This window comes from Nothoprocta perdicaria, unplaced genomic scaffold (assembly GCF_003342845.1).
Source record: "Nothoprocta perdicaria isolate Ctin4 unplaced genomic scaffold, notPer1 scaffold_141, whole genome shotgun sequence".
Lineage (NCBI taxonomy): Eukaryota > Metazoa > Chordata > Aves > Tinamiformes > Tinamidae > Nothoprocta > Nothoprocta perdicaria.
In genome coordinates, this window is record NW_020454550.1 from 1710521 (window position 1) to 1724033 (window position 13513).

The window sequence follows — 13513 nt, forward strand, 5'->3', positions numbered from 1 at the left end:
AAAAAAAAAAAAAAAAAAAAAGCCTTATTAGTTTAGCCATAGAAATAGCTATGGAATCAAGTATTTTAAATGCTTTTTGTATTCCTAAATATTACGTAAAGAACTTATAGGTTGCTGTGCTGTTTCATATAGGTCCGTGAAAGCGTCTCAGATAAAAGCCCGCATGTAACAGGGTTGCATCTGTGACTTCTCCTCATGTGATCAAAACCACCAAGTCTAGGCAGGGGAGGGTGACTAAACTCTTAAGCTTTTGCCTTGCAAAGCACCCCTGGCAGCGGTGGGAGCGGGAACTGGCCGGSGGCCTCAAGGGCCGGCGGCCGCTCTCGCCTCGGGGCCTTGGGGAACAGACAGAGTCCTTGCGGGCTGGAAAACGCGGTGGCCCCGGCGGAGGCTGCTCTCTGTCAGCAGCAGGGAAGCCCTCACGGAAAGGGACAGCGGGCAGGGAGCAGGAGCAGCTCTGTTTGGCGAGGCAGCCAGCGGGCTGACTGTGCAAACCGCCCCCCTTCCCACGTTGAAAGAATGCAACTATCTTCTCTCTTTCCTTTCCCATGTAGCTTGAGAATTACATCCAAGACAGTATGAAGAAAGAAATGGTAGAGATCCAGCAAACTGCAGTGCAGAACCAGACTGCAGTAATGATTGAAATAGGCACAAACTTATTAAATCAAACAGCTGAGCAGACCCGCAAATTAACAGATGTTGAAGCGCAAGTAAGTAACAAATTTCACCCTCCAAATGCTTCTGCTTCCCGAGGCCTGYGGCTGCGCTTAGCAGAGCTTGGGGTTACACGAGCGGCGCTGGAGACGCGCAGCGCCCGGGAGGCAGGCCGTRAAACGGAGCGCCCTGCGCCAAGGGGGTCCCCGGCTCAGGCACGGGCCGCAGCCTCCTCCCCAGCACCCTGACAATCTCCCCTGAYGGCCAGGAGGGCTTAAGGACACCAGGGAAACAACCCTTACATGCTTCCCTACTGATAACGTGCTTAAAAATACTAGTGTAGAGCCAAACATTAATTGGGTAATGGCTTGCTTCTGTACAGCCTTATTTGTTGTCTTCTCCTGCTGAATATTCATTCAGACACTTTGTTCAGTTCACCATGCCAAAAGAGTTTTATTCTTCCCATTTTTTTTAATTTCTTATCAATGAAACCATCTCTTTTTATGTGACATTTTCAGACATGCTGAAAGTAGGGAACATCTCATCTCCAGCACAGTGCTCTGTATTATTGTTACGTAAAAGAGGGATGTATCACTTGATGAATCGAGCAAGGAAAAAAAAAAAAAGAATTAGGAGACTACTAGAAATGTAAATTCACGCTGAAGTAAACGTGCCTGGCAAACACACTGTTTGCCGAATGATTTCAAGCAAAATAGTTAAATATTTAATTATTGCTTTAACTGAAAAGCATAAGACAAATATCTGAAATAGAGTGAATTTTTAAAATATATTCTAATTGTTAGCATAAGTAAGTACAAAGCCAATTAATGCAGAATGCTGTGCACTTGTTTTCTCATAATCTAAGGAAAATGCAGATACATAATTCTTGAGCAATCCTGAATACAGGATATAGCACTCAGTTTTACATAATCTGAAAAAAAAAAGAAAAATTGAAATCCTTGTTAAATATTTTACTATCTGTAGAATTCACCCAATGAATCGTAAGGTTTTCCAACCTAAAAAAGCCATGGTGCCCTCTTCGACACCCTGACAGYTCATAGACTAGAGGCCTGCAGAATTAACAGCTTTAAACAAGCTGCGAGAATGTATTTATTCATTCACAGCAATGGCTTTATGGAAATTACTCAATTATTTTTGGCTTCCAGGAAGAATATCATCACCGTAACTTTCCTTCTCGGCTTGGAATCACTGGTGACTGGGTTAAGGGCTTAATTAACAACATAAGGAAATTAACCAAACAACTGCTCTCTCAAGGACACTTACTTTTGGCAATAATTTTCAATTACACTTAAGTGTGAAATCACGTCCTGAATGACTGTTTAACATGAAGGACGTGAGTAATCAATTCTTCCTGCCAACGAAAGCCAAATTCGGATGAAATAAAAAAAAAGCTGGTCTAAAACAATGAGGAATATTTCTAGAAAACAATCCTCAAAGTAATGCAATACAATACACAGCACAAAGTCTCTTTCATGTTTCCTAATACAAATGTTTCTTCATGTAAAGATGCAAATCAATTTAATATAGGGATAAATATGTATAGAGAGAAAACTGAAAGGGAGTAGGTCAGACAAAAATGTGGTCACAGGATAAACCCTTTAGAATATAATTTAGAATATAGTTAAGCAAAATATTTATTTCTGGGCACAATGGGTTAAATTCTGGCACTAATATAATTAAAATGGAAATATTTAGTGATTTCAGAGGGCTAGGCCAAAACGTCAACTAATGAAAGACATCCAAAGTAGACTGAGATCAGACATGCCGACCAACACTGACTATCCTAAACCAATCTGAGAAAACACCTCAATTTAAGTTATTCTCTGTAAAGACAACAGTTCTAGTAATGAAATAAGGATATCAAAACAGAGGGGAAGGTACAACAACAAAATTAAAAAGGATAAACCATTTATCAGAAATATAACATATTACTAAAATATTCCCAATAATAAATATAAAGAGAACAATAAAATTGCACTTTTCAAAGAGCTTTAGAGATATATATTTAGATATTTAGCGACAGAGATTTGCATGAATTCACAGTATAATGAAATTGCAATTGGTTAAAAAGGCATTTCTTGGTTTTCAAAGACTTTTAAAATGTTTTTTATTTAGGTACTAAACCAGACGACGAGACTTGAACTTCAGCTTTTGGAGCATTCTCTTTCAACAAACAAATTAGAAAGGCAGATTTCAGACCAGACAAACGAGATAACTAAACTACAAGAGAAAAACAGGTAAGCTTGCCTTCCAATCAGCAAAACACTTACTCTATAACTGCCCTTCTAGGGGTTTGGAAATGCAAAAGTATTGAAGCAGGAAAATAATGCTTCTCCAACTGCACCCATTTCAAAAATCTTTTCCCAGTGAAGAAAGAGCCCAATATTTTTATAAATACAGAAAGAACTGGCAGCTAGAATGTCAGAGCCCCYACATTTACCTAAAATATAAAAAACACCACTGTTGATGCTTGTGACTAAAATATTATCCTCAGTGCAATCTAATTGTATAAACTGAAATTGTTACTAACTTTTTTCAGACTATTTGTTTTCAGGAATTCCAATAGCAGCAGAGCATCCAAGGATGTGTGGATGTTGATTTTGTTTGTGAATTCTGATTCCTCAGTGATAAACATTAAAATAAATTCTTTGTTTTATACTACCCCTTTATAGATCAGCATTAGTTTCCTGTTAGGTTAGATAGACAGACTTTAGTAAATGCACTTGTTTCCATTAGAATTTCACTTTTACACAAAGATCTTATGAACACAAAAATTTTGGTTATATTCTGATCTATAGCTCAGGACTAGCACTTGTCTTTCTTGGACTTTGCTCCAGTGCCATCGGACAGGAGACCTCCCTARGGTGGATTTTCACAGGTGGGTTTTCAGGCATGTCAAGTCCCTGGAGCCCCACACACCATGGTGAGCAGACAGAGGTGATGAGCACAAACCACAGCCACCCTGAACACAGGTTATTAACAGAAGCACCTGCTGAAAGTGTGCCCGGTGCTGCCCATTTTCCTCTCCTTTCTATATGTCACTTCTATATGAGCATGTAATGTATGTCAGTACACTGCAGAAATAGTAATACAGTTGAGTGAAAATAAGAAAACCTTTGTGTCAGGACTGTTGCTATTGCTATGAACACAACACATACATGTGTTCACCTGATTCAGGGGTGGTCACATAAGAGTAACGGACTTCATTCAGGGAGAGGCTGCAGGTTTATTCAGCTTATTATTCAGAAATGCAAAAGGACAAGGAGAAGGACTTGTTAAAGTGCTTCAGTGAGTCAACAAAYCCCAATTCAGATGATCAAAACCCTAAATCTCACAAACTTTCAGTGTGATACAGCTGCAACATTTATTTATTGTTGCTATGGCTTTTGCTAGGGCAGACATAACTCGACACATCTGGTTACATATTCACTATCTAAACTCCTATTTTATATGGAGAAAATCAGGTTAAAACCTGAAATAYTTTTCAATCCTTCAGTTGTACCCACTTTATCTTCTTCTTTAGACTTATCTAGATGAAATTATCAATTATGCAGCATGATTCAAACCCAGCCCGTGTAAACACATCTCCAGCTAARATTCTACTTTCATTTAATACACAGCTATACTAATACAGAATCATATCATTACTGCATTATTTTTATCCTTATGATAAAGGTCAGACTACTGTGTTTCGGTTCCTAGCCATTCTAGCTTTTTAAATTCACACTGATAACCCAGCTTTACTCCTCACCATTGCTGCTATCCAAAAGTACATTGTCTTTTTTTTTCTTTTTTTTTTCCCCAGCTAGTTTCAGCTTCGTATCACTGGGGTCTTATTTTACTTTTGGCAATAAACAGTTTACAGAGAAATCTCAAAGCAGCAATAACTGTGTGTTTTCTCCTTCAAAGCCATGTTTTTCAATGAGTACCATATGTGCAAAGTGCTTTTTATTTTAAAAAACATTAGCTTAAAAAAAACTTGAGCCATGTTTTGACATTTGTGTTCACTACTCTACWGTATTTATATATGCTCCCTAAAGATTTTCTCTAGCAGTTTAATAAAACAAGCATCCTTATCCAATGGAAAGCAAAGTAAATACTGAATTTAAGAACATCACTGTTTTGGGGTTGAACTCAGCAGACATTAAACTACCCCTATAAAAACCCATGTAAACACAGAAGCATTATCTCTTACCTAAAAAAAGATCATCTGTCATTGAGTTCATCTTCTTGAAACATAAGGTTCAGGAATTTTTTTTTAATAATACAATCAACAATTCCAGGCCAGCTTCTCCCTTCTGATATTGTGCATTTTTTAACATTAGCTTTCTTGGAGTTCAAAGCCATTAGCAATTAAATCATCTTCCAAGCAGCCACTTCCTTGGGGCAGCTCCAGAACGCAGGGTGGGTTACATATCATGGACTAACTCTTTGTACTAAAATCTACCATTTMTTTTGGTTAAGGACATATTGTAACACAGGACAACTAAAAAGTTATTAGGTTCACCTTTAAATGAGTTTCATCTTTTAACAGGACAAAACATGAATTACTTTTCTGTTACGTCAAACCTCTGGGAAAAAGGTTTTCAAGATGATTCATAGTCATAAGTCATGGTCTAAATCCATTTTATACCGATTATCTTCCAGTGCCACTGTCCTTTTCCCAGGACTACAAAGATGAATTGTAGCTTCCATTACACTAAATTAACTAACAAACACCCAACTCTTGCACTTTATAAAATGTACAATATAGACTATAATAATGTTGATTATTTGTGTATTTTTTTATATAATAAAGATGTAAGCACCAAACCAGCTTTYCTTTAGTTTTCTACTGCACATATAGCATCAAAGACTAGAAGTGTGTCCTTATAAAGAAGGAAGTAACTTCTGTTCCAGGCTTAATATTCTTTATATCTGCTCAAAATTGTTTCTTGAGACCCTAACTGCAATCTTTCTTTCAGCTTTCTAGAAAAAAGAGTTCTTGAGATGGAAGACAAGCACACACTTCAGCTAAGGTCAATAAAAGATGAAAAAGATCAGCTTCAAGTATTAGTATCCAGACAAAATTCTATTATAGAAGAACTAGAAAAACAGTTGGTTACAGCTACAGTGAACAACTCAGCTCTGCAAAAACAGCAACATGATTTGATGGAGACTGTTCATAACTTGCTTACTATGATATCTACACCAAACTGTAAGTAAAAGCAGAAACGCTGACATCACTGGAGTTACATTAGCTTGCATGCTCTCTTTACCTATAACCTAAGTATGTTTTTATGACAGAGTTAAAGGACATTCTTGGGGACTACTGGGAAAGGAAATCCTACAGGATTGGTTTTCAATGTGTTGCTCATCTTCTGTGCTCTATGTTGCTCACCTACCCAGTTCTGCAGTAGTCCAACAAACTACAGAGATGCGAAATATACTTTATCTTACTTAGCATTGATGCTGTTCAGTAACACACTGCCACACATGCGGGTGAGGCTGCATGATGAAAGCCTCTAGTTGCCTTCCTCACACTTACTGCTGCAGGAGCCTGTGCAGGATCCGGCCTCTTCCTTGCTGCCTTGCTGCACCTACCCAGAGTGGATCACAGCCAGACAGCTACCACTGGTCATTAGCACCAAAGGAGCTGCTGCCCGCTCAGATCTTAGCTGCAGGCCACAGAAAAGAGCAGGCATTCCCTCAAGTCCCCCAGTCTTTCATTGAAGCTTCCTATTCATCCCCAAAATCACTCATCTTGGCCAGTTTTATGCACTCATCATCCCAACGTGCCTGACAGCCCTGCAGCCCGTCGTAGCCACCAACAGCAGCTTCTTCCATATTTATAAGGATTCATATGCTACATGAAAGAGCACACAAACCATAAAATGAAGGTCATGGCTGCACATGAATTAAACAAGTGAGCTAATGTCTCATTAGGAACTTTGACAAATTAAGAAGTTACTGACAGTTTCTGTAAAAGAGTAAAAAATCTACAAGATTGACGTTGAAAATCTACAAGATTGAGCGAAGACACGGAGCATATAGGACATCTTACAAACAGTATTAAAATGAAATTCTAGGAAGAATTTAAAATAGTTTTCATTGCAACTGCAAAGGGCATCGGTGGACTCAGTTTCACACTTTAGCAACAGCACCAAAACCTGCTTTTATGTTAGATTTCAATAAATAATTGGTTTTCTGCTCTTAGAATGTGCAGCCCAGAACACAGTGGCCACTGAATTATAAATTACATTTGGAATGCTGCTTTTTCTTTTATACTAAAACAGATATTTACATTATTAATTCCATGAAAAATTTACTTAACATGTCCCTAAACTATTACTTTGATCAAGCAAATATATTGTTGAAATATAGTTTCTTCTTTCTCCATTCCTATAGCTATTTTGTACTTGGCTCCACTTGGAAATTATGGAGCGCAATCTACGACACAGTTGGATCACAATATGGAAAAGTGCTCGRCGAGCAGCGTCTATAGTGCCCTAACTAATATGTTTTTCTAGGTCTTTTTAAACAAAGTGAAATACTTATTATCTGGCACTCTTCCCTTGAATGCCATTGCGAAGGCTGTACATGTTCCTGCTGATGTTATCTGTTAAGCTAGTGCACAAATAAGTAAACAAGTCAAAGTCATGTTCGCTACAACACTATTAAGCCCAGAGTGGAAAAAATAATGAATGTTTGCCAAAAAGACAAAATTAGCAGGGAGGGCTTTTAGGACGGTATACAAACAATAGAGTGTGGAAAATCAATTAACACTGAACGTGTTATTTTTATATTTGAGGCAAAGAATGTAAACAGGTAAATAATGAATAAGCAACCTGAAGAGAACGTGAGAGCAACAATAATATAAGCTTACATTTATAAAGCACCTAAAACCTTGTAGTGATTGGCTGTGTTCGTAGATGAAATTAATAAAGGGAAAATACACAGAACCAAGCACCAAAGGGTGAGTATAAAATATCAGTCAGCAGGCCAAATGCCAGGAAATTCCAACCTCCACAGCTCGTAAAGACTCAACAAAAAGATGAACCTTAGACTCTTCTGTAAAACAAGGTGGCTTAGGGATATTAAAATATAAGTTCTCCATAAATTAACTGAAGAAAGGAAGATTCCTTATGGGAGTGTGCTGGACTACCACAGAAAACCTAAAACTTCTTGAGAGCAATTACTCCAGTCAGTTATCTTGTAAAAGATTTCACCACTTTTTTATTACATTTCACCACCTTACAGATTTCTGGCCAAAGATCATTATTAAGATAAACAGTTTCTCTACAGGTGTGTTTGTAAGAGTAGTTAATCCTGAGTTTGTAAGGCAGGCAGAGAAGGCAACGGAAGCAGAACCTGCTTAATGGAATGAGATATCGTATCCTGAGATTTCTTATTGAACCTTTTAATGCGTATCATCTCTTTTGAACCCATCAAGCAGTCATGCTTGTGCCAGAACAACTTGTTCAAARAATAACACGTAATTAAATCCTCAATCTGTCATTTCTTCCATGACCAGACATATTTTTTACTATGTCGTTAATTACTGCCTTGTAACTTTTATTCTTTTTTTTTTATTCTTTTTATTTTTAGCTGCTAAAAACAACTTCATAGCTAAAGAGGAACAAATTAGTTTCAAAGACTGTGCTGAAGCATTTAAATCCGGCCTAACAACAAGTGGAATTTACAGCTTAACCATCCCTAACAGTGCAGAAGAAAAGAAGGTAGGATGCCTATAAAATGCTACTTGTGTATTTGAGTTAATAATTATTTAGTAAATATGCTATTTAAAAGCCTTGTTAGGAGTGAACTTTTACCCAGTATTTACACAATATGGTTTTATGGGTAGTTCTTCACTTACTTACAGATCTCAATCCCCACAAGGAGAAAAAAAAGTCCAATGAAATCCAGGCCGGGCATTTCACTGCTCACTTCAGCATACCAGGACTGCAGTCTTTATTTCCATATGATCAGCATGCAGTTAAAGGAGCATATCAGTTCCATCCCCTTTATCACATCTCAACCTGCAGTACGGTCACTGTGTGTGCGCTGAGGCCCGGGGCACCGTGACACCCCCAGTGCATGAGAGCTCTCGAGTACAGGAGGCCTCTCCTCTGCAGACACTCCTGCCCCGTGACAGCTAGCTTATCATTAGGTTTTTAAAAAATAACACAGTTTTCCTTCAGATTTCAAACTGAATCCACTTCCATCGAACCCAGGGAAGGCAGAGCTAGCGTTTCGGGTACCCCTAGTGCCAGGAATCTTGTGTTTTCTCAGAGTTCTTAGTGTCTTCAAAAGCTCAAGATCCTCTGGGTGGCAAATGATGGTTTAAAACAAAACAAAAAAGACTTTCTTCATGAAAGGGGGCTCAYACGAGTACTGGTGGATTCACCATGYACTAGTTCCAATTTGTTACRTCTTGCAGAGATTTTGGGGCATTTGCATAACAAATCAGCAATTAGATTAGTGCGACTGGCCCTGGGACATACAYGGAGATGCTCCTCCTGCAAAATATTGCTCTGATTTACATAAAAGGTGAGACTTGGGTTGTGGTTTCACTGAATCAGTTTAAATGAATGCTTTTCTTTTTCCACATGTTTAACTGAAATGATCTTCAGAGTCAATTTAAGTTAAATCAATATAATATTTCCCTGCAGAGGACCTGAGCTAAAGAGGGCACTCATTGTATAAACAACAACGAATGCCCAATAAAGCCACTCCACCTACTGTAGTAAAAAGAATGATAAAGCTTCAGGTAATATAGCTCAAGAGAAACAACTTTGAAAGGCRGAAAAAGTCCTGGATGAGCAAGAAAAGAACCGAAAACGGCAGGGAAGATTCTGAAGAGCAGCGCTCAAATGGAAGATTTTTGTTTCCAACTTTTCAGATAGAACAGGCTGAGCAGGGTCAAGGGACACTTGAATATATGCAAAAAATGCTTAGTATTTGTCTAAGAAATATAGTAGGGGATGATTTTGTACTTTTTTATTTTAGAATTTAATACTGTTGAYATGTCCTTACAAAAGAGTATTTATTGAATTCCTAAAGCCCTATTTTATTATACAAGCAAGCCAAAAAAAAAAAGGCAGAAAAGAGAATGGACAAAAATAAAGAAAAATGAGAGGACATTTGGAAAAGCAATTGGTGAAGCTTTGATAGAGAAAGCATTTTTTCCCTGTGTTTTGACAGGAAAGATTTAGAAACAAAGTAAATGAATAAATTGCTTAAAGACTTTTCCACGTAGCTCAGGCCTGACATTGATATTTATCCTTAAAGAGATCCCAACCAAAGGACATAAGCAATTTAAGTCTAGAAAATATAACATACGAAAATTGCAGGTTTTGTAGATAACATAGCTAAGAACACCTGCAGGCTGCTTCTTTTGAAAAATAAAAAGGCTTTTCTCTGAAATAATGCAGTCTGTATGGAATACATCTGTTGCACAGCAGAGCTAGTTACAAGCAAAGTGCATTCAGGAATAAGTRTAAGTGTAATACAGTGTAAGGCATAAGCAGTTTCTAAAAGCAGACTCAAGTGCATGCTGTCTTACAACATGGCAATTTCTGACTGTCAAATTTTAACTGTGCATTTTCAAAACTATAAAGAAAATTTGTACTTTTGCTGAGAACCTCTGGCAATTTACATTTCTACAAAAATTTCAGTAATCTGCTGTACTACCCAAGTGATTGTTTAAAGTATTTACTAAAATAACCTATCCCTAAGAGAAATATACAATTGCAAATGTATTAGACTGTAAAACATTAAATGCTTTGAACACAGAGGTCTAAAACACTTAGCAGAAGAAGAGAACTTTTTGACAGCAATTTGCTGTGTTAAAACAATAGTCGTTTGATTCTGTTGAACAATATCAATTTTGTTGTGCTCACTGCAGACAGAATGGAAACAAAAGAAGGAGAAGAGCTAGTGAAAGTTTTACACACTATATGAGGTGGGGAAAAAAAAGACTGAAAAGTTGTAATCCGATGCAGTTTTTTTATACAAGCCCAAACGCCTGAGAGGAGTTGTCAAGGGCAGCGAGGGTTTAGGGATAATCAACACATTGCACCATTACCAACTGTTTATGATGTGCATGGCTACGCGGACCAGGAAACAGAATGACCTTTTTTATTTGCCAAAAGTGCTGCGCTGCTGTTTATGTTTTCATCTTTTCCTCTTGTAACACCTTCTGACCTCCCAGCAGGCTGATAAACAACTTCTGTGCAATCTGCGTAACTGATCTGACTTCACTAATTTGTCTTCCATCATAAGGCACCACCAGAGCAGCGCCTGCTAGAGGAAAACAATTATTTCATTCCATTAATATTTTCAAGCTTTCCTGTTCTGCACCAGGACAAAAGCTAAGACCTTTTAAAAACACGGAGGAAAAACAGCAAGACTGCTGACACAAGAAAAAACAGCAAAGCCATGGAAAGCCTCTAACTTCATGTCTGCAGCAGCTACGTGAACCAGCTCGCTTCTTGGTTCTGACCAGACAAAACAGGCTTGCATGGATGGTGCTGAATGCCACATTGTGGCCATCTATCAGCTCAGCCATTACCCACAACTCTTACAAGTGTGTTATCCCAGATCTTGAGCTACTAGCTGAGCATTTCCTTACCTCCCTCCCTGATCTGAGTAGAAATGCAGAAAAAAAAAGCAGAGCTCTTTGTGTTATTTTRGGATTTTTTTTTTTTACATTTTCTTGCAGAAACTTTGGGCAAGTTTGAATTTTGTAACAGCCATAGTTTTGTAAAACTCTTCTGAAAAGCAGTGAAGCAAAGAGYTAGCTAGTTGTTTCAGGAGGAGTCCATGCCACAGTGGTTAGATAAAGTGTTGCCAACTCCAAGTGTAAAAGATAGACATTTGTATTGCTTCTGCTATGCAAGAAGGAGATGAAGAGGCTTTTTGTGTATTTTTAACAGTCTCATCATTTGGCCTTTTAAGGGGTAATTGGTATTAGGTTAATTACTTTTAAACCGTGTATGTAAACACTTCTTTCCAGCACAATAGAACTATAGCTGAGATCCTCACCAGTCACAACTCTGGGAGCCAGAGAAAGAAATACATAAAATCTCTGAGCATCAGAACTGAAAAGCTAGTTCTGAGCATTCAGACCACAGCCATAAGTGATGTAAACAGAGACAAGCTAACGTGGCAACACTACTTACTGTTTTAGTATAGGAAAAGCAGTGCATCAGCATCCCAAGAACTGCATTTACAAAAAAAAAACAAAAAAAAACAGCACTGATCCTTAGATGAAGGTGAAAAATATAAACAACTGACCTTAGGTTCCCCCGCGCCGCGGCAGCTCGACCTGCAGGCAGTGGAGGAGCTCACGAGATAGATAAACCCCATAGACCCCCTGCCAATTCGCTGTGATTTGAGAAGCTAATCTCTTTATTCCTTTTGGCATCTGTTTGAAGACTCCTGCTGCCTATCTAATCTTAGTATCTGTTCTTACTACTTCGATGAAATGTTACTTTTCTTCCTTTTGAATACAAAACCTAGGCTGGGCTCAAAGATCAGTAGAGTTCTGTTCCAGGAATGTGTTAGAGAAAACCTCAAATGCCTATCACTTTCCTGAAGATTTTTTTTTTTTAAATAAGTTACAGTCTAAGTAAATACTTTCTCCTCCCTCATCTATGGTATACTTCATTACGAAAGTTTTCCATCTGCAAATTGACACAGCAAATTCACTGTGATTGTTTTAAACTAAGCAAATCTTTTCCCTGATCTTCATTCCACCAAGCAGCCTATCTTCAGACTTAAAATACCTATGAATATACAACATTCACTTAGGTAATTTTAGGAAAAAGTAATAACAACTAATCAGTTTATCTTACTAAATTTCTTTAGTCTTTATTGTCATTATTCAATTTTATTACTTCTCAAATAAAAAATAAAGCATATATGCAAATTTGAAATTCTGAGTTCTATAATAGTTATGACCTCAAGCAGATTAAGAATTTAATCTTGACTGTCCAGAGAGTTGATAAATTTAAATTTTAGGGAAACGATTTGGAAAACAAAAGAATGATTTCATGAGTAAAGCTGAATATATGAGGCCAGGCAAGGCACAGCTCAGGATTGCCAGTCAAGCCTGAAAGCAAAACATTTCACTCTAAGAAGGTTACCTAAAGCTGGTAAAACTATTTTTTCCTTTTTATCTAGCTCAAGGGGGCTATCGTGCAACTGTGAAGGATGTGCAGTTAGAAACCACACACCAAAATCTTAAACAACTATTTTGACATGCTTTAAAACAGATGTTATGACAGTAGAAGAGAGGTGATGTAAACCAGCACGCTCCCATTGCCTGGGCCTCACCTTCTGCCCAATAAAGAAAAGGATTTCCATTTGCAAGGCCTTAAAAATGGCATCTATAAGAAGCACTTATAGATAACTGATTTTTTTTTTTTTTAGCATTGAAAAAAATACGCTCTGAAGTTTACAAAATCAAATCAAATCAATACTGGAAAGAAAAAAAGTACATTATATTTTTCCTGGTCTTTTCTTTTAACATGTCTTGTTATGGATTTCAGTTGCTACTAAATTGCTTCTGCATTTGGGAAGACATTTGCAACACCAAACCCTTCTTCCAAAGGGTCTATACTATATATAAAAGCAAGTCATCTAACCAGTCACATGCCAAATGGGTGCATTTTATACAAGACATTAGCAGAAGTTCAGGCAAGCTTTTTGATGTTATTTTTTTTGTAATGAAAGATCACAGTGTTTGAGAATATTTTAATCTGATTAGAATTAAGTACAGTGCTATTTCARGGTATTTATAACTTCAAAGTAATAATTCCAACTGAAATAAAATAGGAATAGGCTAGATCTCATG

At 37.5% G+C, this 13513-nt stretch overlaps 2 protein-coding genes across 2 annotated transcripts in view; one reads left to right on the top strand and one right to left on the bottom strand.

The window, feature by feature from the left end:
- The window catches only part of MCPH1 (microcephalin 1), a 117538-nt gene that overhangs the window by 53672 nt on the left and 50353 nt on the right, over nt 1-13513 (bottom strand). The window lies entirely within an intron of this gene.
- ANGPT2 (angiopoietin 2) overlaps nt 1-13513 on the top strand; it is a 42900-nt gene that overhangs the window by 20824 nt on the left and 8563 nt on the right. The window contains exons 2-5 of the mRNA XM_026034278.1: nt 555-710; nt 2791-2912; nt 5640-5872; nt 8263-8393. Coding sequence (XP_025890063.1) covers nt 555-710; nt 2791-2912; nt 5640-5872; nt 8263-8393 — 642 coding nt within the window. The remainder of the gene's footprint in view (nt 1-554; nt 711-2790; nt 2913-5639; nt 5873-8262; nt 8394-13513) is intronic.